General features: G+C 41.9%; 1 protein-coding gene across 1 annotated transcript; it reads right to left on the reverse strand.

Moving 5' to 3' along the window:
* Positions 1-2,741: 2,741 nt before the first annotated feature.
* On the reverse strand, positions 2,742-17,683 carry LOC134582831 (uncharacterized). Its single transcript, XM_063439498.1, has 5 exons — positions 17,470-17,683; positions 12,254-12,352; positions 5,885-6,005; positions 3,891-3,971; positions 2,742-3,038 (listed from the first exon to the last, which is right to left on the reverse strand). The coding sequence occupies exons 1-5, from the start codon at positions 17,643-17,645 to the stop codon at positions 2,916-2,918; spliced, it is 600 nt and encodes a 199-aa protein (XP_063295568.1). The 5' UTR covers positions 17,646-17,683; the 3' UTR covers positions 2,742-2,915.
* Between the last annotated feature and the right edge of the window lie 7,852 nt (positions 17,684-25,535).

A 25,535-nucleotide genomic window follows, 5' to 3' on the forward strand; every position in this document is an offset into this window, starting at 1 on the left:
ACTGAGACCTGGAGTAACCGACAAATGGGGGCACTGAGTCATGAGGGCACTGGGAGACATCCATCTATACAGCAGAATCAAACTAAGTAGTTTTTTGGTGATTTTACAGCATTTTGTCTTATGTCACTCCTTGTGATTTACATCATGTGATGTCACCCATACATATTTAATTATGCAAATTAGTAAGGCCGGTATGTTTTTCCAAGAAAGGTGGCAACCCTAACTACTTTTCACATACTCTTACTTAAGTATGGAAACTTAAAGGAACACTATAGTCCCCTAAATGACTTTAGCTAAATAAAGCAGTTTTAGTGTATAGATCATTCCCCTGCAATTTCACTGCTCAATTCACTGTCATTTAGGAGTTAAATCACTTTGTTTCTGTTTATGCAGCCCTAGCATGCAGCCCAAACATTCAGTGTCTCCTCCCTCTGCATGCAGACACTGAACTTTCCTCACAGATTCATTGATTCAATTCATCTCTATGAGAAGATGCTGATTGGCCAGGGCTGTGTTTGAATCATGCTGGCTCTGCCCCTGATCTGCCTCTTTGTCAGTCTCAGCCAATCCTATGGGGAAGCACTATGATTGGATCAGACCACCACTTCTAATGATGTCAGCAGACTGCTTGTTTTTCTGAGTCTAACAGCATGCAGAGTTACAGCTTCATTCTTGAATACAGTAAGATTTTGCTATATTTATGGAGGCATGAGGGGCCCAGGGGGGATAGATGGTGGTGTTAACACTATAGGGTCAGGAATTCATGTTTGTGTTCCTGACCCTGTAGTGATCCTTTAAGGTAATGCTGACTTTGGTCTCTCTAACACTGTGGCATGTTCCCTTTCTTCTACACTCACTACATACAGCTTTTCTCTGACTATATACCAGGAGCTTCTGCCTGCTAGTAAGAAGGTAAGGAGACAAGTGGACCAGCGAGTGCTAGGGGACAGTCCTTAGAAAGCTTTGAGCAAGCGCATCATTAGATGCATTTATGCCAAGCTCAGGGTGCTGTCTGCATAGTATGCCCTTAGTTGGCCAGCTGCATGATTGGCAGGCAGACTGACATGCATTCATGCCAGGCTGGCCTAATTCTTTGGGCATGTTCGCCCCTTTTGGCAATTTACGTGATTTGTGTCAGTGGCACACCCTTTTACCGTGCCCATTGACTTCCTGCTTGACTGGACGTTGCTGTTAGGGGTTATGGATTTACTTGAAAGATGAAAACATAAATTAGAGAGAGATTAGCATAGAGTATGTGTTTTCTTTCTCTCCAGCAACATCTCCATCAGATACATGACGCTTGGGAGTGTTTTACTGTTTTTGGTCGATATGATTCTGTAATTAGGCCCATCATAATTGTCAGCACCAGGCCCACTGGGCTCTTAATCTGGCTGTATAAACTGATACAAGAGTGATTTAATTCTTGGCTGAAAAAGACTGGTGGATAATTTATACACCATAACCAATACTGCTCGCCCAACTCTCTCCCCTCAATTTTAGAACTTAATTGGGATCGGCCAGGCGCAGCTCCCTGGATGCACTAGAATCTGTCTAAGCTCCTCCTAGGTATAGGGGTTTCCACATCTGTTGATAATGGATGCATGGAGTTACTTTTGGCAGAATCCAGGTAAGAATTCAAATGGTTCTGGTATGAAGGTGACGGGGCATTTTGCTGTAGCGATTATGGTGTTTGTATTTGTAAAGCATTACCTTACCTTTACCATACAAACATCTAAATGGAAAAACTAGAAAGAATTTTAAAAATAGCCAAACTAGCTTTGGGGTTGTGCTAAAACTGAAGTCAATATAGGTGGTGGTAACAAATGATGGTCCAGGCACTCAAGGTGAAACCAAGCTAAGCAGGTTTATTGGAGCAGAAGCAATGTTTCGACCCTGTATAGTTTTAGCACAACCTGAAATTCTTTATCATTTTTCCATTTACATGTTTGTATGATAAAGGTAAGATAATGCCCGATCGCACCTTGGAGTCCAGGAGAGTTTGGTATCCTACACTTTTTTTTTTGGTATAGATCAGGGGTTCCTGACCCAGTCCTCAACTACCCCTTACCAGTCCAGCATTTAGGGCAGGTATAGGCTACCTTTGGCACTGCTGGTGTTTTGGACTACACCTCCCATGATGCTTTGCCAGCATTATGGGTGTAAGAGCATTATGGGGGATGTTTTTTTTTTACCGCTGATTTAGAGATTACCATGTATCTAAAGTGTGTGTGTGTGTGTGTGTGTTTTTTTTTTGTAACACTTTAGACACAACTGGGTAATCCCCAAATCCTGGTGTGATGGGGGTTACTTGAGGACTGGGTTGGGAACCACTGGTATAGGTGATGGTGGTTCAACTACCTTAAATTAAAGTAGACTTTACTGGACCATACAAAGAGTAAAACACGTTTCAGCTAGCATCTTAATCATATATCGCACTTAAATTTTAAGGCAGTTGAGATGCTTTCCAATTTTCTTTATATTGGCTTACTATGGGTTAGCCCAGGATTTGAGAGCACCTGCTGTTAAAGAGGTAAGCAGGTGCCTTTGAGACCTGCAAGCAGTGGTCACAATTTAAAAATCAAAGAAGTGACAGTTCCCCTTTAGAAAAACTCTTGGTACTTAAGACCAACAAATCTCTGGGTATACATTTTGAGGTTTCTACATTCAGGTTTAGCCAATAGCGCAGGTCATCTTCTAATAAAGCCTAGCAATTACACAACACACAGTGCTGCTTAGTCCGATTCATTTGCTGGACATGAAGGAATATTGAATAAGATACCTATATTGAGATGCTTGATAACCTGACTAAGATTGGCTAAACACCTGACACATTAGCGCAGTGAGGGGGATTGATGTAAACCTTCCAGGAATGATAAACATTGGTACTCTGCCTTATACTAACTTCCCTTTGTTTTCTACATTGCAGTCGCCTGACTCTTTGCCTGTCGTTTGATTGTAGGAGTCTTCTCGTCATAATGCTTATTCTCTTCTTCCTGGTAGCCAGCTTTCATTACTGCACAGATGTACGTAAACAGAACCTGTTTAGGAAAGGAAGGGGGTTCGAACACATTTCAATATTTGCCACAACAAATTATCATTTTTCATGTAATTTTAGAATGCATGACACTAAATATTAACAAGAATGCACAAGGGATCTAGAAACTGTTTCAAATACACCTATTTTTATATAGATAATGCATTAGAACCAGATATCAAAGATTATTTGAAGGTCTCTGATTTTGCTACAAATCCACCCGAATAGCAGGTTCCAGGAGTTATCTGTCCCTAGTTTAGAAAGCTGCAATGGGATTTCAGTGCTAGCTTTTTGTTATGAGTGGGAGTGCTGAATATGTAGATCAATACTTCGTATCAGTTTCTTTCATGAAAAGACATGAATACTATTGCTAATAGAAGCAGTGTGTCGCCGCTTTTAGCTTGCTACTCAGCTCCATTTATTATTATTATTAATGGCATTTGTAACGACAACTTATTCCACAGAACTTTACAATATAGAATGTTCACGGAGGTAAACGTTGCTTAGTTTCCCCAATCATAAAATGCCTACATGACATCCTGAACGAGAACATGGAAATACAAAGAACCTGTATGTAGTGTTGAGGAAGTCGTAAATATTATATTTAGTATAGTAAATCATTAAGGTTTTATAATTTAATATTTACATAAAATATGTATTAGACAACAAGACTACTTTAAAAAAAAAAAGCAGTCTAAGCACCATAACCACTACAGCATGTTGCAGTGGTTATAGTGGCAGCAGGTAATATTCACCTGCTGCATAACTACTTCCTGAACTGTAGTGGTTATGGTGCTTAGATAGCTTCGTCAATATTACGTAATTTAATAATAATTTTAAAAAAGGCGGCACTTACTTTCCACACCTCCTCCACCTCTGGTGTCCATTTTTCTTTCAAAATTGGGCGAATGGCAGATAGAAACTCCATCCCCACGTACTGAAACGGAAATCATTTTATTATACATTTAGTTTTTAGAAGATATAGTACATTAATCTTAATATAGAATATCCAACCACTAACTTGAGCTAATTTTAAGATCTGTTCAGCATACAGATTGTGCTACAAAATCGGATCTGAATAGATTTCTAGCTAATTGTGGACACGGGTCAGAGTTCAGAAAGCTATTTATTGTTTCCTGGGAAGTGGGAACCAATGTACAAACCACATGTGATGGCAGCAGCCAGTCAGTATGTCTTTGTAAAGTTTGAAGTTTTGTCTTTTTTAATCCATAATGGTCAGGGAGAGGCTTGAGAATTGTGCGGAATTACAAGATGGCCACCTCCTCACTGCAAAAATAGCAATTCTTCTTGGAGTGGCATTTCCTGCTAAATAGACTCAGAATAAAATGATAGGTAGTACATCAAACTGATTTATGGAAAGACTGATAAAGGTCACTTTAAATATGGACAGTTAGCACCAAAACCACTACATCTTAATGTACATTTTCAGCACTGTAAAACTTGAAAGGATAAATATAGTAAAAACTCACCTTATTTCCAGCACTGGTCTGTCGGCGCTGGCTCCCCCCCAATCCGCTCTTTGGCTGACATCAGAATTGATCATCTCACCCAAACATAGCAGCCACTGTCAGCTTAAAGGAAAACAATCCGTTTTCCTGGCACTGCAGGTCCTCCCTCCCTCCCACCTCCCAATCCCCGGTTACTGAAGGAGTGAAAACCCCTTCAGTGACTTACCAGAGGCAGCGGCATGTCCCTCGTTGCTGCCTCCTCCTCCGCCGCTCCTCCTCTGTATTATGTTGGCCGGTGGGCAAGACTGATCCCGCCCACCGGCCGGGGAGACCTAATGCGCATTAGAGCTCCCCATAGGAAAGCATTGAAAATGCTATGGGGAATTGAGTGACGCTGGAGGTCCTCACACAGCGTGAGGACGTCCAGCGACGCTCTAGCACAGGTTTCCTGTGCTATGAAGGAGGAAGTGACCTGAGTTAACCCTGCAAGGTCATTATTGCAGTTTATAAAAAAAAAACTGCAATAATTACACTTGCAGGGTTAAGAGTTGTGGGAGTTGGCACCCAGACCACTCCAATAGGCAGAAGTGGTCTGGGTGCCTGGAGTGTCCCTTTAATTGTCAAGTTAGTCCTATATCCAATAACAAAAACAGCACGGAGAGAGAAAACAAATTATAGTTATACAGCTAGGTGCAAATCTCATAAGCACTCCCTCCGGTGCCCCAAATAAATCTATATATGCAAACAATCAAAATGCACAATATAACCGCTACAGATTAAATTAGCGATCTTTTATTGATACAAATACGGTTTATTATACCTAAAAGAAATGGAGAAAGCAAAAACTGGCAAATAGTTAATACAAAATTAATGACCCAATTCCCCATGCCTAGTAGGTCAGAAACACGAGCCACCAATACCCTCCAATGTTTCGGCACCTCCCTGGCTGCCTTTCTCAGATAACCTCGAAACGCTGGAGGGTATTGGTGGCTCGTGTTTCTGTCCTATTAGCGTTATGGAATTGGGTAATTACTTTTGTGTATTAAGTATTTGGCCGCTTTTGTTTTGTCCATTTATTTTACTTATAATAAACAGTATTTGTTTCAATAAATGATTGCCAATTTAATCTGTAGCTGTTATATTGTGCATTCGGAGCTTTGGCATATATAAGTTTATTACATATACACATATCCGGTTAACCGTATGGGCACAGCAGTTCAGAATCCCTTGAGACATTTGGAGATGTTCATATAACTAAATTCAGCAAGTTCTAGAACCGCTAAATCTGGTAATTTGTTTTGATTTGTGTGTTTTTTTGTTGATAAGAGAATAACTGATTTGGTTGAGTGTACTGAATGATAAGAGAAGTAACATGATTTACCTGATAATATCTAGGAGGTGCCTTGTATCTGTAATGACTCCTTCCAAGCTCAAAAAGGAGTTCTTCCAGACGAGTTACATTTTCTATCCGGGCTACACTCTTCTCCACAACAGATAGGACCCTGGTAGGGGAAATGGAGATTAATAAAACAATATAAGATCTTTTATAGCCGGACACAACCTGTACATGTAGGCCCTAATATCTATGCTTAGAGAGAATACCAATTTCAATGCTTCACAAACCATTTTACAGTTTGTTATTATATTAATACTCCTCCTCACATGTATCACTTTGTAGACCACACACAAAGCTCACATAGCTATCCAACCTCGCAGCTCTTCGATTCCTACTTTAGTCTACTCTAAGCTCTCTAAGCTATTTACTTGCTGCAGCATCTGATGTAGTTTACTCCATTACAGTAGTGGAATTAACCACTTATTCTTTGATTTGGGGTTTTCCCAACAAGCCAAGTCCTTCAGGCTCAGGATTGAGAATAGCATGCAATTGCCCACTGGATTTATATCTTTGAAGAACAAGGTTCGTGTTAAACTGGTTTATTTTAGGAAAGCATTGTTTAAAGGGACACTGTAGTCACCCAGACCAGTTCATCTCATGTGGTCTGCGTGCAGTGCTCCCGTCCCCTTAACCCTGCAATTGATTAAGTGCATTCATTACCTTGCAGGGTTAATGCAACCTCTAGTGGCTATCTTTTGGGTAATTCGCAGACTTTTGGTCCACTAACTGACCATCTGCATGCTTTGCATGAGGACATCCAGCGTCAGCTAAAACCCCATAGAAAAGCATTTATTAAATTCTTTCCTAGGGGAGAGTCCTAATGCAAACAAGGCAAGCGCCATGCATTCACATTAGGTCCGGCTGACAGCAGAGGAGTGGAGGTGGAGCCTGACATTGGCGCTGGAATTATTGTAAGTGACCAAAGTGGTTTAAACTCCATATCGGATGCATGGAAGGTACTATAGTGCTAGGAATATGTAGCGTAGCTCCCTGTACCCCGGCTGGGTACCTCCGCCAAAGGACAGATTCCTAGCTGGAACAGGGGACAAACCTCTGCCGTCCTGCCCCCAGTCGCTGTGACTTGACTGGGGTCCTGGTGCTGAATGGGGGAATGTGCTCTATCCACTCCCAGGCACTGGACGACACTCAGGCCTTTGGAGCTCTAGTCCTTACAAGGACTTTCCCCGTTTAATCGTCCACACTGGAACAAGCTAGAGTAGTGATTAGCCCTTTCCCCTCCCAGGAACCAGGCAACACATAGTTCTGGGAGTACAAGCTGGAATGCTTTATTCTGGCCAGATGCTCTGCCTTTATACATTTATGGACACAGTCAAACACGCCCATGACACTCCCACACAAAACAAAATCCCTCCCCTGTTCCTGGGAGATAATGGAGTCAGGAACTGTACAAACTCGGTTATCCCCCGCTACAGAAAAACATACCATTTACAAACACCCCAAAAGTACCTTCAATAACCACGAAAACCCCACAAAAGTCACATCCCCTGATAGCCTCGATCTGGGTGACCAACATATCCAAAAAATCACCCAGATCGGTTCAGGGGTTCGACTTTTCAATGGAAGTAAATTATTTGGCTGACCGCGCACATGGTGCTATGCCCAAAATAGTTCCATGAAATCAGGGCTAGCTGTCCGTCAACTTCGGTAACAAAAATCCGAACAAAATACTGAACATAGTCTCTATTTGAACTGTGGAACTTGTTCCCCTAATCCTGACAAAATGTTCCACCGTTTTAGTTCCATAAACTTGACAACCAAACACTGCTGCCTGCGTTCATGCGAACAAGCTGGCCGCCACCTCGTGGTCGTTCATACGAATTGCGGCCACACAGACAAACAATTATAACATTGAGGTGAGTACCGTTCCCGGGTGGTCACTGGTTCGTGCGGTTGTTCGGTTCCTGAGTGATATAGGGAAATTACACAAACTAAGCAACTAATGCTGCTGCGTCTTGCTCCACATCAACGGCACCCCCCCAGCTCCCCAGGTACTGTTCCACATCCCGGATACGGCAGTGTCACGCCGTCTTGGGGTTGACTTGCCTGAACGCATAGAGTCACACCGGACCAGCACTCCTGTCCGCCCTGAACGCACAGGTGGATCAGTGGCTGACTCCGCATCAATTGGAGATCGGCAAAGTGGTTTGTGACAACGAAAGAAATTTGTTGGCGGCATTGCATTTGGGCAAGTTGACACATGTGCCGTGCATGGCACATGTGTGTAATCTGATCGTACAACGCTTTGTGCATAAGTACCCAGGCTTACAGGACGTCCTTAAGCAGGCCAGGAAGGTGTGTGGCCATTTCAGGCATTCCTACACGGCCATGGCGCACTTTTCCGAAATCCAGCGACGAAACATGCCAGTGAGGCGCTTGATTTGCGACAGCCCGACACGTTGGAATTCAACACTCCTAATGTTCGACCGCCTGCTCCAACAAGAAAAAGCCGTTAACGAGTATTTGTATGACCGGGGTGCTAGGACAGCCTCTGCGGAGCTGGGAATTTTTTTGCCACGTTACTGGATGCTCATGCGCAATGCCTGTAGGCTCATGCGGCCTTTTGAGGAGGTGACAAACCTAGTCAGTCGCACCGAAGGCACCATCAGCGACATCATACAATTTGTTTTCTTCCTGGAGCGTGCCCTGCGAAGAGTGCTGGATCAGGCCGTAGATGAGCGTGAAGAGGAAGAGTTGTGGTCACCATCACCACCAGAAACAGCCTTATCAGCATCGCTTGCTGGACCTGCGGCAATGCTGGAAGAGGATTGTGAGGAAGAGGAGTCAGAGGAGGAATGTGGCTTTGAGGAAGAGGAGGAAGACCAACCACAACAGGCATCCCAGGGTGCTCGTTGTCACCTATCTGGTACCTGTGGTGTTGTACATGGCTGGGGGGGAAGAACATACCTTCAGAGAGATCACTGAGGACGAGGAACAGGACATGAGTAGCTCGGCATCCAACCTTGTGCAAATGGGGTCTTTCATGCTGTCGTGCCTGTTGAGGGACCCTCGTATAAAAAGGCTGAAGGAGAACGACCTGTACTGGGTGTCCACGCTACTAGACCCCCGGTATAAGCAGAAAGTGCCTGAAATGTTACCGAATTACGGCAAGTCGGAAAGGATGCAGCAGTTCTAAAATCAATTAAAAAGTATGCTTTACACAGCGTATAAGGGTGATGTCACAGCACAAACGGGAATCTAACAGGGGAAGAGGTGAAAGTAATCCTCCTCCTCCCACGACGGCAAGGACAGGACGCTTTACAGATGTGTTGTTGATGGAGGACATGCAGAGCTTTTTAAGTCCTACGCATCGCCACAGCCCTTCGGGGTCCACCCTCAGAGAGCGACTCGACCGACAGGTAGCAGACTACCTCGCCTTAACTGCAGATATCGACACTCTGAGGAGCGATGAACCCCTTGACTACTGGGTGTGCAGGCTTGACCTGTGGCCTGAGCTATCCCAATTTGCGATAGAACTTCTGGCCTGCCCCGCTTCAAGTGTCCTGTCAGAAAGGACCCTTAGTGCAGCAGGAGGCATTGTCACTGAGAAGAGAAGTCGCCTAGGTCAAAAAGTCTAGATACCTCACCTTTATTAAGATGAATGAGGGATGGATCCCGAAGGGACTGACAGTGGGCGATACATTCGGCTAAAAAAGGCCTGATGAGGGGGATGTAACAGGGTGTCGCGGCTGCCGGCCCGCCGCGTGATATTTAATTCCCTAGCTCACCCCAGTACCTTTAAAATTATAAGTGCGGTGTAAGTGACAAAGAACTTATACCAGTAAGTGGAGCGCTTTAACACATATAGCTTACCAAAATGGTAAAAATGATCTTTCATTCAATGATGGTGTGCAAGGTACATATCGAGAAAAATATAAAGGGTACAATATAGTGCAGATGGTTTCAGGATAATAATGACATATAACACAATTGGTGGTATCTTAAAAAATGGAACACTCACATTTAAAGGAGCCTGTATATGAGAACACTGGCTCCGTATTATGGCTTGTGTGCTTATTTGGGGTAGCACGGCCGGTCTCCTTCAATGTGGGGTATTCCTCAAAAGAAAAGAATGGGAGAAGCAGACCAATGTATAGAGGGTGTTTGTAAAAAGCACAATATTTAAGAAATAAATGGTGTGCTCACCTGGTCCTGAGCCTGTGGGTCCCGGCTCTAGGTGTAAAAGTATTGTGCCAATTTGAGTGGGGATGGCACTACCCCTAGGAAGATATAGCTGAGGTTTCCCAAAAAAAGGACTTAAAAGGATCTTGAGTAAAAAGTAGTAAATTTATTCTATTGTAAAACAAAATAAAATAAAAACAGTATAATAAGTCCTTAATTAAAAAGTCCTTTTGAAGTAGCCAAAACGCGTTTCACTCCTTGCTATGGAGCTTCCTCAGTCAGCTGTACCTTGCCCTGTCGTGGTTTCCTGTTCCTGGTTTCCTGAGAGTGCTTTATCATTGTGAATCTGATTTCCTGGTATCCTGATCTTGGCTTTTCCCTGGTTATTCTGAATTCTGGTTTCCCTGACTTGGCTTGTGTAAACGGTATTGTGTATTTTCTGGCTTCCTTGACCTCGGCTTTCCCTTTGACCATTCTCTGTCTCTAGCGTATTAGTCCGCCCATTCTAAGGTCCGGTTTATGCTCTGTCCTTTTATTTTCCTTTTCTTGCCTATGTATATGTTTACATAGTTTCTGCGTGCTGGACCACACTAGTAGTCGTGACATTGGGATTAAACTGATAAGAATAGTACTACTTAACACACCACTCCTATCTGGTGGCACATTAGATTGCACGTGCAGTGCCCAAAATTTGAAGTAGGAGGACCGACCAAGCATCTTTTTCCATCTCCCGGTTCCTAAAATCGATGCCTTATATACACGTCCCCTGATAGGGGACGTAACAGGGATTAAACTGATAGGAATAGTACTACTTAACACACCTTATAATAACACCGAGAGAGGCAACGCAGAGAGAGGAGTCTGAAGAAGAGGAGTCAGAGGAGGAAGGTGGCTTTGAGGAGGTGGAAGACCAAACACAGCAGGCGTCCCAGGGGGCTTGTCACCTTTCGGGGACCCTTGGTGTTGTACGTGGCTGGGTGGAGGAAGAGAGACCCTCAATGACATCAGTGAGGACAAGGAACGGGACATGGCTAGCATGGTATCCAACCTTGTGCAAATGGGGAGTTTGCGGTTGTGCAAATGGACTGTTTGCGGTTGTTTGCGGTGCGTTAAACGGGGAGTTTGGTCTGTCACTGTGAAGCGGCGTAACCCTTACACTACCTGATCGATACACTATCATACCTGATGTTTTAAAGCATGTTATTCCAAACAATTTAGGAATGTTAGGTGATTTATGCCCTTTATGGATTAAAACCAGGCTCTGCATCAACTATGTAATTTTCCATGGGAGTTTTGCCATGGATCCCCCTCCGGCATGCCACAGTCCAGGTGTTAGTCCCCTTGAAACAACTTTTCCATCACTATTGTGGCCAGAAAGAGTCCCTGTGGGTTTTCAAATTCGACTGCCTATTGAAGTATATGGCGGTTCGCCCAGTTGCGAACATTTGCGGAAGTTCGCGTACCGAACATTTTATGTTCACGACATCACTAGTTCTCAGTGCAACTACCCTCAACCTTAGACAGAACCCACCAACACACTCTGGGAAAAAATAAATTATACAGGATGCACATTTTTTTTCTGTACCATAATCATCTAAAGATTAGATTTCCAAGAACCATAAAAGAAAATGCTAAAAATGCAATATTGTGCAAGTTTCCACCGAGCTTGTTCCAACAAATATAAAAATTACATTGATAGAAAGTTCAGAAGGTTGAGACAAAGTCTATGAAGAACATTATTCACAAACCAGTTGGCTAGTCGATTAGCCAGATCATCTCATTGTTTGTTATAGGACAATAGGCATGCCAACTGAACTACAAGTTCACGACTGACTGACACACCGGTACTGCCTTTGGCTACATGATCACGCCACAGAGTGAGATAATGAATCAAGGATCAGATTGTCTGTGTTCCAAAAAAATCTAGCATACGAGATGGATCATATATAAAATGGGGGAAAATACCTCTGAAAATTGGGTTCCCAAAAGCTCGCAGGGCTAAAACATTATTATAATTTTATTAATTCCTTTAACAGTTTTGGTTATAGGTGATTCTATTATTCTAATAAATAGAGGCCTGAGGATTTACTGCGGATTGGCCAGAATAGATCGCATTAGAAGTACAGTCCTGCAGTCTGTTACAGTGTGTGTGTTTTAGCCATTCGACAAGAACTGAAGACAGTGAAGGGTATGTGATGAAAACAAGATCCTTACCTTAGTCCGTGGGCACGTAATTCCTTACTCAATTTCAGATCATCCACATCATGAAAGAGAAAAAACACATCCTTGCATTCAGGGTGGGTTTCAAAGAGCCTGAAATTATCAAAATATGTATTAGCTGGTATCCTTATCGATGCCTACGCAGAAAAAACAAACAGCCAAACAGGTTTATTTACTAAACTAAACATTTTAAATAAAATCAAAATAAATTATAATTTTACGGTCAGAGTAGCCGAACAAAAGCACAGCTCATTAAAGGGACACTATAGTCACCTGAACAACTTTAGCTTAATGAAGCAGTTTTGGTGTATAGAACATGCCCCTGCAGCCTCACTGCTCAATCCTCTGCCATTTAGGAGTTAAATCCCTTTGTTTATGAACCCTAGTCACACCTCCCTGCATGTGACTTGCACAGCCTTCCATAAACACTTCCTGTAAAGAGAGCCCTATTTAGGCTTTCTTTTTTTAAGTTCTGTTTAATTAAGATTTTCTTATCCCCTGCTATGTTAATAGCTTGCTAGACCCTGCAAGAGCCTCCTGTATGTAATTAAAGTTCAATTTAGAGATTGAGATACAATTATTTAAGGTAAATTACATGTTTGAAAGTGAAACCAGTTTTGTTTTTTTCATGCAGGCTCTGTCAATCATAGCCAGGGGAGGTGTGGCTAGTGCTGCATAAACAGAAACAAAGTGATTTAACTCCTAAATGACAGTGAATTAAGCAGTGAAATTGCAGGGGAATGATCTATAGACTAAAACAGCTTTATTTAGCTAAAGTCATTTAGGTGACTATAGTGTTCCTTTAAGAGAATTTTCCCTGTTGACTACTTTGACCGGGGAGATATGATAGAAACATTTAAATACATAAAAGGGAATCAAGACAGGAAAGGAGGAGACTATATTTAAAAGAAGACAAACTACCACAACAAGAGGACAGTGTCTTATATTAGAGTGGCAAAGGTTTAAAAATAATATCAGGAAGTATTACTTTACTGAGAGGGTAGTGGATGCATGGAATAGCTTCCAGCTGAAGTGGTAGAGGTTAACACAGTGAGGGAGTTTAAGCATGCATGAGATAGGCATAAGGCTATCCTAGATATGGCCAGGGACTAAAGTATTTTGAAATATTGGGCAGACTAGATGGGCCGAATGGTTCTTATCTGCCATCACATTCTATGTTTCTAAATGTGAAATTCACTTTGAAGTCCTGAGAATTCTCACTTTAGTAATAACACTCTTCCTCCTAGGGATGGGCAAAAAGTCAAATTATGTCCTCACAGACACACTGCTGAACAAGACACTCAGCCTACCCCACCTTAAGTGGAATTCTAATACACCCTTGAAAATCAGAATTGTTTATTTTTTTTACAAACAAGAAAGTTAAATTAAAATACAGAGATGGGACAGAGCACCCTGTGTATATACTGTATGCGAACATTCGGGTAAAGGATACAATTCTGAAATTGTTCCCTGGGAACCCAAATTGAGTCTGCTATCATGCCTGGGGCACCATGCAAGGAATCTGCACTCCCTTATAATTATTCAAAATCAAATCCCAAAGATTTCACATAGTGCAAATAAAATTGTATACAATGTTTGGGCGTCAAGCCATAAACATACACAAGGATTGACGTCAAAACGTGGTATATAAATTTGTTCTCCTGATCCTGAATAAAACTCCTTTCTATTTGCAGTACTCTGTGAAAACTTTGGAATCTGATTTTGAATATTTCACACGGGTTAAGGAGATGTGTTCTAGAATTTCCACTATCCATCTTCAACTCACCCACCCCATTATTCATAAAATGATCTGCAACTTAATACAAATCATATAGACTATTATAATGAGAATGTCCGAGCCATCCTGCTGTACTCAATCTATATAGCCCTAGACACGTCTTTAAATAGTTAGCCGGACATTATATCCCCGAAAGAATGTAACACTTCCATAATGACGTGCAAAATGACAATATCCACATGTCAGGTTTTGAGATTTTCACCCCACATTCTGTACGTTCTTTGCAATGCAGATAACGCGTGTGTTCGGATGTTCATGATCGACTGCTCAGAATCGGTACAGGAATTATTTTGGAATGAATCAAGCCTATACTATTAAAGCATTAAATATCTTTCTAGAAGTGCCAGGTCTTTCGTTATCCACCCTAGTAAATTCGAACGAGAACCTGCGCGTTTGCTTTTTTTGTTTACTTCTAAAAATGCATAAGGTTCAAGTGGAAACTTTAAGATAGCAATCAAATTGTGTAAAAACTATTATTGTGACAGTTCCTTTTAAGTTGCTGTGAGAAAAAATAAAATTAAATGTTCATAATATAAAGTACTTTCTCAAATAAAATGCTTCACAGCGTCTGCAATATAAATATACGCACACACACACAAAAAAAAAAAGAATACCAACCAAGAATATGCCACAGCTCTTAAAAATAGGGTCCCTTAACTCTCCCAGGATGTCGTGTAAAATGTGCACAGATAATAAGTACATTTTTGTATTTAATGGAAAACATATGGATTCCTGAAATGGAATTCAAGCAGAACTAAGACTGTCGTGAGAAAATGTCCTTTTCTTTTTAAGTTAATTTATAGGAAACAATTGACAAAAGAAAATACAAGGTGTATATAAAAATCATGGATATTCATTTTAAACCACGTGACAGTTACATTAAATCCTATGCCTTTTGAAAAGCCTGTATATCTATACATTAACGTTGTAAAACGTAGCAGTGTTTTTACTCTGTCTCTGTCCTGACCGATGCTTCCTGGGTCTGATCCCAAGAAAAGACATCTTCTCTTTAGAACTGGCTCTTGTAGCAGTACTTCCACCGTATAACTGTAAAGCATTGCGGAATATGTTTGCACTATATTAATGCTGATAAATCTATAAGCAGATTTCTTTTTTGTCAATCTTTGTTTTATTGAGGCATTACCATGAGTATAGCAGTCAGCAAGGTTAGCCTCTTTCATTTTTTATTACGTGTATGGTCAGTGGTGTATTTTGGATTTGTGCTGCCTTAGGCACAACTAAATTCGGGCACCCCCAAAATCTAAATTTGCCCTCTAATTTGACTTAAGGCCTATTTGTTTGACTGACAGACACATGCCCTCATGGATACATGCACTGATATACACTCACTGACAGATACACAGTCATTGTCACACACATACAGTCATTGTCACATACTGACACACCCACTCACTGACAGGCACACACACTCAGATACACATAAAATGACATACACACACTGACACACATTCTCACTCAAAGACACACCCATTCTCACTCACAGACACAAACTGACAGCTACACTCACTCACTCACAGTAAGGTGGACAGCCCCAGAACACGAGGCAAACAAGGCATTCGTCTGGGAGCTTGGGGTGGCATTTTTTGGCACCCCCCCCCTGAAAGTGCCGCCCTAGGCAAATGCCTTGTTTGCCTTGTGGTAATTACATCCCTGTGTATGGTATACATGGAGCTGGTTGTTATGACATGTCTTTAATACGAATTCTTATCTAGGCAAAAAACAATAGGGGTTTTGTTATAACTAAACCCCCATTGTTTTTTGCCTAGATTATGTATTTTTAATAAAACTAGCAAAATAGCTGTTTAGCAGATAAGTGCTGGATTTTCATTTTTACTGTACTTATTGGCCCCCAGCAGCACCCCATTAAGCATGTTTAGGTGAGTGCAGCCAGCCCCTTGTTTTCTCATTTAATACAAATCCTATCAGGAGCAGAAACCCTTTGGTGGTAATAAACAGACATATGGCACCAATATCAGGCGATTCATTTAGCTGACAACAGGTGGGCTGAAAGTAGATTATAACCCAACAACCCTCTCTCTGCAGGCTCTATAATAGAGGCACAAATAATTGGTGTATATTATCACTTGTATCGAGGTGTAAGGTCCGTGGGAGATGTTCGATACCTAGCTCACTCAATACTTGCTTTCCCTGCATGCTTAATTAAGGAACCCTCCTGGGAGTCTCTACAGATATAAATCTTTAACTGTGTATTTATATGGTTTTTGTATGGTTTATAACGTTATCCATATAGAATCATGAATAAGTGTAAATTTGTTTTAAAAACTTAATTATAAATTGCTTTCTTACGTGGGGAGTGGGTCAAAAACAAGTGATCTATGTAATCATAACTTGGGATCTCTATCATTTGGATTGAAAATGGGGCCAAATCTTAACATGTATAGTTTGGAAGAAATACGAGATGGGGGGGATGTGATCGAAACATTTAAATACATAAAGGGAATCAACACAGTAAAGGAGGAGACTATTTTTAAAAGAAAGAAAACTACCACAACAAGAGGACATAGTCTTAAATTAGAGGGGCAAAGGTTTAAAAATAATATCAGGAAGTATTACTTTACTGAGAGGGTAGTGGATGCATGGAATAGCCTTCCAGCTGAAGTGGTAGAGGTTAACACAGTAAAGGAGTTTAAGCATGCGTGGGATAGGCATAAGGCTATCCTAGCTATAAGATAAGGCCAGGGACTAATGATAGTATTTAGAAAACTGGGCAGACTAGATGGGCCGAATGGTTCTTATCTGCCGTCACATTCTATGTTTCTATGTAAATCACCAAGAAGTATTTTTATCGCCTATTTTAATGGTCTAGTCTACTTTGGCTTAAATTATGTAATCTCCTTGTCAATTCTTAATTTAATGAAAAATCTCATAGGTGGGAGAACAGTTCACAGACTTCTAGTTCGTACCTGCTTATACGTAACAATAATATATTATATACACATACATACGCACACACTCCATATATAGCTACTATAACCAATATCACAATAACCATATTACACCATCGGATCTCCTTACACAAGTCTCTCCTCTCCATTCTGGAAGGGAACCGTATAAATTCAGTGGGTTTACCCGAGCAGTCATGGATATAAAAACCTCTTACGACAGTTATAGACAGTTGTTTATTTGCCAACTTCAGATATCTTTGTGTTTCTTGGAGTTAAAAGAAAAAGTTGCAAAAAAAAAAAAAAAGATTAACAGGCAATGAGGGAGATTTATTGAGAAAATAACCAGGTGCTGTTTTGGGGCAAATATTCTGGAGCTAAATCGGGAGCTATCACCATGGAAACCAATAGAACATCTCAGCATTTAGTAATTTGCAGTTAAAATAAAATGTTTTCGCCGATACCTTTAAATGTGGTTTAAACCTTACCTGATAAAGACAATGACTCCAACCTTTGCAATATCCTGCTTAATGAGCTCCCACGTCTCTATAAGCAGCTGCTGTTGTTGCGGAGTTAGGCCCAGTGTAGGTAGAAGGGGTTCAGGTGTGACATGGTCCTTAGAAGGTGTCCGAGTCCACTTCAATCCAGAAAGAACACAACCCATCACTGCCTTTCTGGAGCGGTTTTATTGCATGAGTTCTGGGGGGGTGGGGGGGGGGTGAAAAAGTCAGGTATCGCAAACCCGCTTTCTAATCCTGTGTAATGAGAGCACATAACAGAGTGCGCCTCCTTAGTAAATAAGGCATCAAGTGATCTCGCACAGGACCAGTCACTCTAACCGCTTTCTAATATCTGCTACTCAAAAGTAACTGCATCTGGTTTTCTAGTGAAATCACCAGGCTCCTGCTGTGAAAAGGGGAAGGCAGTGAGAGCCTACTCAAAGTCCTCAGATGTTGTACGTCTGCCGTAGCTCCGGGGAAAGAAGGCAGGACATGCTAATAACCTATTATAGCTAGAGAGATGTGAGCAAGTCACAAAACTGCCCGAGTGACAAAGCAGCCCTTTTCCTGACAGCGTTCATGTCACCCTGTGCTCAATGTCCCTTGTCAATTAAAGTGCACACAAAAGGAGCTGCATCTGGCTGACACTGGGGGCATAAAAAGCTGGACCGGTTATTGCAGGGATTGTAAGCAGTCAACAAATAATCGAGACTAATTTGTCAAGTGTCATAGAAGAAGATGCTCCGCACCACGTTCGAGGTCCTGCTGTACATTAATCTGCAGTGGCGTTCGATTAGCAGAGCTTTAGGTCTCCGGGGTACCTACAGCTAATAGCGAAGACTTCGAAAGAGAAAAAATGAAAGGGTGTGAAATTCCTGGTTAAAAACAGTGGTCATTACAATTCCCAGCTTTTAGAATCCTTGAAGACTTTTTATTCAGAACATCTGCTTTTTTTGTGTGTTTGTTTGTTTTATACAAATTAAATCCATTTTGTATTTTATAGATTACATTTGATGCAGCAGACCTGCAAAAAGGCCCTAGAGCTGGCCTGAAACCATGTTTCGCTCCCAGTTTATCTCACCAAATCACCGTTACTGGAGGAGTTAACAATATATATGATTTAATATACATTACAATTGCATTTAGCCCTCATATCTCGACACTAAATCTAACAGACATCGTTTGTGATTTAATTATGTTGATCGTGGCGATATGGCTGGTTTTAAAATACAGATGGTGCACGTTACATTTCTCTATATGTGTATAATCCATTTACACATTGATTCTTTAGCTCCTTATTAATTGTGTTTTAAATAAGACTTCAGTTTCAAAGCATTGAAAGACAAATCACAGAAACAAGGCATTATCATTATCCTTGTGTCAAAATGTGTTAATATTACATATGTTTTAACATTTTAATCTATTCAAATAAGAGTTATCAGCTCCCTAACAGGATACTCAGGTCTGTACGAAGAGCAGTCGGAGGTTGGGGTGTAACAAGCTCCCTCCAACCTTTCTTGTTCTTCATTTACTGACAGTATCTGCAGCAGCCAAATCAGATTACAGTAAATTACATTTATACCTTTCAATGCCAGGAGAGGAAGCAATGCTATTACTTTAGTGTTACTTTAGACATTAGTTAAAACATTCACTTGCTGGCAACAGACCCTGGATGCCAAATTGGAGCCCCCCGTGAGAGCCTAGGGCTCTGTTCAGTGGTTGTACTGCAGGACTTGGAGGAGGAGAGCAACCAGAAATTCCTGCTTAAAGGGACACTATAGTCCCCAAGTCCACCATCTCATTGTAACGTGGTCTGGGTCCATTGTCCCTTGTGCTTTTATCCCTACAATATAAAAAATTGCCGTTTAGGAGAAACTAATGTTTACATTGCAGGGTTAAGTCCAGCTCTAGAGAACGTCAGTATTACATGTGTATTAGGAGGAGCACTGAACTGGACATCAGTGACATTGGTGACGTTGCAGGAGGCAGAGAGGTAAACCGCGCCAAAGGAGCCTAGGCGCTGATAAAAGGTATGTAAAACTACATTTTAAAAATTTTTAATGCACTGGGAGGGAGGATGAATGCGTGTGGACGCAGACACTACAGATTTGTACACCTAAAGCGATTATGTTCCTTTAACAACTTGCGGCTCTCCGGCGTGCGGCTCTCAGCAGGCACCAAGTAAGACGCCAAACCATACAAAACTTTTCTGAATTCTTACACTTAAGGCAGACTCAAGGCAATCCTGACACCATAACCACTGTGGCTTGCTGTAGAGATTATGGTGCTGTGAAAGTTCCTTAACTGCAAAAATTGCAAAGAGATACGTGCAATACACAAAGGAAACAATACAAGTCGCTAAGAAAAAATAAAAAGAGAATCAACCACTCCACAAATCGCCATAAAAGGAGTACACGACAGGATTAGATGATAATGTGCAAACTGTCAGGAAATTACAGTGAATAGGAAGAGGAATTTAAAGGACAGGACATTATAGCCGAAATAGAACAATTCTCAGTCTGCCATGTGTCCGGTTTGGCCATCCTGTTGTAAAACAAGTCACCTTGCTGTATTACACTGTAAAAACGAACGCTGGATTAACCTGAAGCAACGGGAAGGGAAGAAATAAAAGAATAAAACAAAGCAAACCAGCAATGTAGTTTAGTGTCGATGGTAGAGCAGTGATAAGGAAGGTAAGTGTCCTGGTAATTGGAGCCGATAGGAAAATATAACCATGCAGGATGAGGAGACTAGATCTGACTTCCAAAGAGCAGGATTAAGGTGTTATGGTACTTTTTGCAGTAAACCAAAATGTTTAAATGTCTATCTGTTCCTGTCCAAATCAATAAAATAAATTGCGTATATACGCTGAAGTAATTAAGTCTGACACACAAGGTTCAGGTTAAAATAACTTCGAGAAAATTTATTGGCAAGTGATTAAAAAGTGGACGCGCAGGTCCTTTTAAGAGACATTTTACGTCATCATTGATTATTAGAATATCAGTAAATAAACATCATTAATTGGATTAATTGTCAAGTGTCGGGATTAGTGTCCACCTATCAATATTATTAATTGGCTCAAAAGACTAAGTAGTTAATCCCGTGTCCACCCACCAAGAGGTGGGATTGTTCTGGACACGGGTGGGGGACAAGGGGTCTTGAGCGTCATTTTACATGGTCGGTGATCTCAGGCCTCGTGGCCAGGTGCAAGGTCTCTTATGAATAGAACATTTCATTACTACTGTGTTCGCATGGCCTTCAAATTATACTATGTTGCAAATCTAAGGGAAAGTCAGCAATTCCTGTGTTAATCATGTCTTTATAGAAAATACAGTCTTTGTTCTATTGTATTAGATGTGCTGGGAAATTCTGTCATGTAAGGTGATTTTAAAATGAACAAGTTAGGTTATGAGGACAAAATGGAAGATTGAACAAGTCAGGTTAGGAGGACAAAATGGAGGATTGTCACAGTATAAAGTTAAAATGGAGTTAGTGCAATAATTGAATACAAGTACAATAAGGGTTTTTTAAATAATCCCACATCAGTCCCCCCTATGAAATGTTAGATTCTAAGAGATAAAACTTTATTAAGTTAGTACCAGGAAGACGTGTTAACCCAAAGGCACAGAAACCCCGTGGCCGCTAGCTAGGTGTTAATGCAAAGTGCAAGGCTGCTCCTAGATCTGACCCTAATAGGCTAACTCATCCGTCAGTATGGCTCTCGAACACTTCACACCCAAGGGTATCCCATGGCAGCTAACCCACCACTTCTCCACATGGGGCCTTTACCATTCACTGACAGATGCTGTCCCTGAGCTAGTCCCTTCCTAGAATTCCTGCACTTTATCAACAAAAGGGATTGTTTGCAGCGGCAGACAGGGTGAGTTGATGTCTTGGAAATCTTGGTCATCAACTTCAAGATGGGCGAAAGTGGGTGCCGCTTGGTCAACAGTCTTCAGGAGGGATTTTCTCAGACATGGGAGAATACAACAAAAGAGAAGAGCAAAGAGAAAAAGAAAAATTAGTATAGCCATACCAATATGCATTAAAGCCTTTTGCCATCCCGTCATCCAGCCGAACCATCTTTCCCAGGGATCTTGTATCCCAGAATTCCTTTTCAACTCTATAGACAGGTCATTTAATTTTTCTATGGCTAATGTAACTTTACCATTAGGGCCTGTGTTTTCTGGGATATAGGTACAACATGTCAAGGTGTCGGGCAAAATTTTACAAACCCCTCCTTTTTCGGCTAAGATCATATCTAGGGCCATTCTATTCTGGAAAGCCATTTGGGATGTGGCCTGCAATTGTTCGGCCAATCCCTGGAGGGCGTCTCTGGTATAATTAACAAAACGCTGTTGATTATAATAAATGTAGTTTATCCAATTTAAATTCTTGTTTGTGGTAACTATGGCAAAAAGTGATTCAAATCCCGCAGCAACTTCATCTCTCGCTTTAAATTCATTGGGCACCCCCCTAGGCACCCCAATGGCATCAATATAAACATGAGGATCAAAACTTCCTTTTACTGGGGCGTCACGCTTAACCTTAGTGTGCCTGGACTCATGGGTGACGAGGTGTGTGTCAGAGATGATATGTATAGGCATAATAGCTTTAGCCAAAGTACACTCCCCCCACCATTCCTTGTCCATTCTGGATCTTAGCTGTAAATCCCCACACAACCAGTAGATATCCCCTAATGACCTGGTGTGAAACTGCAACAAGTTCATAGAGACACTCCTGTAGGTAGCACAATACCCCTTAGAGAAGTTACCCAAGAATTTACCAATTCCATCATAATTAGCATAACAAGTGTAATTACCTTTATACACGGTAATACCATCTGGGGGTTTGACATCCTTGGTTAGGAGAGGATACTCCTTTGTCCATGCAATACATATGGACCTGTTAAAATCATAGTGATAGGCAAAAAGGCTTAAAACACATTCCTCTATATCTACTGGCAGGATTAGAGGTACAGTACCCAGGTGAGGCCGGGCACCACCACACACATAGCATGCAGTCTTATTATGCTTATTAGCATTATATTTCATCCATTCTAACCATAAATTTACATCATTAAAACCTGTTTCAGCGGCCATGGTATCTTCGAAGGTGGGGTTAGCAATGGCCATCATGTCTTGAAAGGTCTGGATGTGAGGTTTTAATGGGTTAGGGACCATATGGGTGGCCCCTTGCCACTCAGAAGAGTTGCACATATCTTTTAAGAAGAAATGCCCTAATTTACGGTAGGAACCCTTTTTCCAATACATTCCCATCACATACTGGTCTGCATCCGTTGGGCTTGGATGCTCAATGTTAAGGATTAATTTCATTGGTGTACCCCCCCCAGGCTTTCTCAAAGTCATTCTCTGGAGAAGGGATCTACCTTGATCATCTACTTTAGATAGGGCACTTTTTGGTTTGTAACCCCAGGCAGGCCCGGCATTCCATCCCGCCGCCCCCCAGTGATTACAATTGTGCCCCCATTGTTTGTCAACTACACAAACATATGGATCTTTTGAATGAGGGATATCTCTGTAAATACTCTGGATTTGTGATGTGGGGAACGGGCATTCTACAATATCACAATAGTCAAAGGTGTAAGTAGCCACATGGGTGCATGATGAATTGTACCAGAAGGTATACCCACTAATATCTTTGGTGATGGCTACTTGTTGGGCCTTTATAAGGCTAATTAAGAAGAAGGTGTACCAGAGGTACATGCTTGTGCGGTATCTGCTTCCTCAGGGGCTGGAGATTTCTTGCAGTGGGAAGCGTGGATCCAATTTGGCCTACCGGCCAGTTTGACGGAGGTTGCGGTAATCAGGAGAACTTGGAATGGACCGTCAAATCTTGGTTCCAGGGTATTTTTCCGCACAAACTTCTTGACCAGAACCCAATCTCCGGGAAGCAGGTTATGGGTACCTGTATCCAATTCGGGATCTGGAATTGAAGAGAAAACTTGGGCATGTATTTTGTTCAAGGCACTTGCAAGTTCAGTTACATAATCTACTAAAACATCTGATTGGAGTTGTAACTGCTGCGGATAATAACAACCTAGTCTGGGTGCTGTCCCAAATAGAATCTCATATGGGGACAGTGAATGCTTCCCTCTAGGTGTGTGCCTAACACTAAATAAAGCTATTGACAGGCTTTCTGGCCAGGGCATCTTTGTTTCTTGTGACATTTTTAACATTCTGGCCTTTAGAGTGCCATTCATGCGCTCTACTTTACCACTACTTTGTGGGTGGTAAGGGGTGTGGAAGGCTAAGGTCACCCCTAGAGCAGTCCAAATTTCTTTAGTCACTGTTGCTGTAAAGGCTGGGCCTTGATCACTTTCAATGACTTCTGGGAGTCCGAACCTACATACTATCTCTGTAAGTAGGCGTCTTGCGGTTGTTTTCGCAGTGATATTGGCCACTGGGTAGGCCTCTGGCCATCCTGAGAACATGTCCACTATGACTAGTGCATATTCATGGGGCCCACTCTTGGGCATCTGGATGTGGTCAATTTGAATTCGCTGGAAGGGGTACATGGGCTTTGCCAGGTGTTTTGCAGGCACCTTGATTGGTCTTCCTGGATTGCATTTTGCACAAATGACACAGGCCTTACAGAAGCTGCTGATCAATGTTGTGATTCCGGGCGCTTCATAATACTTCTGTATGAGGGCGGCCATTAATTCCTTTGACAAGTGTGCAGGCCCATGTGCCCATTGGACAACTGCTGGATATAAATTTTTGGGGAGACAGAATTTGAAGTTGTTGTAATATACTCCGTCCTTTTGGACAGCTCCTTTCTTTTTCCATTTCTGGATTTCTTCAGGAGTGCCTGCAGCTTGCTGTTCTCGCAAAATTCGCAACTCAGTAGGAAGAGTTTGCAGAGCAAAAATAGGGACTTCTTCTTCTTCTTCTTGTCCGGACACGTCTTCATCCACTTCCTGCAAATCCCTGGCTGCTAGCTTAGCAGCCTGATCAGCCAAATGGTTGCCCATTGCTTCATCTGTATCCAACTTCCCATGGGCCTTTACCTTCAAGACGGCCACTTCTTTAGGGAGTAGGAGGGCATCCATTAGCTCCTTGATTGCAGTACTATGCTTGACTGGCGTACCGGCGGTGGTAAGAAATCCTCTTGTCTTCCAGATTAGGCCGAAGTCATGTGCCACGCCTAGAGCATATCTTGAATCTGTATAGATATTGGCACGTTTTCCTTCGGAAATTTTGCATGCTGAAGTCAGAGCCTGTAATTCAGCTTCTTGCGCAGACATTGCTGGTGGTAAGGATGATGATTTGATAACTTCATCTGTTGTGGTTACGGCATATCCTGTATGGTATCTTCCTTCTTCATCAGCATATCTTGAACCGTCCACAAACAGGGTAAAATCCGGATCTGGTAATGGATTCTCGTGCACGGTTGGTAGGTGCACTGTCTCCATTTTCATCTGTTCAAAACAGTCATGAGGTGTTTCGGGGTCATAATCATTCACTATGACCAGATCTTGAAATTCTTTTTCTAGGAAGTGGCGTGGCCATGCTTCCAGAAGGTCAGTTGTTGGGTATTTGACAATACCATTTTCCTGTAGCTGTTCTTCATCCATGGTGGCCCATAACTTTGCCATGGGCCCAAGATCATTCCATGACTTTGTCTTCAATTTGGTAACAGGAATATGTGGGATAGCAGTATCCCAATGGCGGTAGAGGTAGTTAAGTTGTTGAGGTAGTTGGACCAAGACCATGCTATTGCCTTCAGAGTCACAATAGAAATCTTGAGCAGTGAGCTTAACATCAGTCCAATGGTAGAGCTCATCTTCATAGCAAGGCTCGGGAGTAATGTCTGGTTTGTACCACATGGTACAGAAGGCGTGATCTGGGCCTTCACAGAGAGGCTTTTCACCTTCATAGAATGTCAAATGTGGATGCATGACTTTCTTGATACATCCACAAAGCAGGTAAATGTAGGTTTCATCTGTGATAAATCCATAATAGATACCCCCCTCAGGGAGTGGAAGAAGAGTGGATGGGTTAAGAACTTGACATCTTTGGATGGAAATGTTG

The sequence above is a fragment of the Pelobates fuscus genome, chromosome 13, assembly GCF_036172605.1.
Source record: "Pelobates fuscus isolate aPelFus1 chromosome 13, aPelFus1.pri, whole genome shotgun sequence".
In the NCBI taxonomy this organism is placed as follows: Eukaryota; Metazoa; Chordata; class Amphibia; order Anura; family Pelobatidae; genus Pelobates; species Pelobates fuscus.

Excerpts from the sequence above, each read along its gene's own strand:
- LOC134582831 (XM_063439498.1), bottom strand. The coding sequence starts at position 17,645 with ATGGGTTGTGTTCTTTCTGGATTGAAGTGGACTCGGACACCTTCTAAG. Across the intron at positions 12,353-17,469 it reads GGAGTCATTGTCTTTATCAG|GCTCTTTGAAACCCACCCTG; the intron begins GTAAGGTTTAAA and ends TGATAATTTCAG. Across the intron at positions 3,039-3,890 it reads AGGTGGAGGAGGTGTGGAAA|GTTCTGTTTACGTACATCTG; the intron begins GTAAGTGCCGCC and ends TTTCCTAAACAG.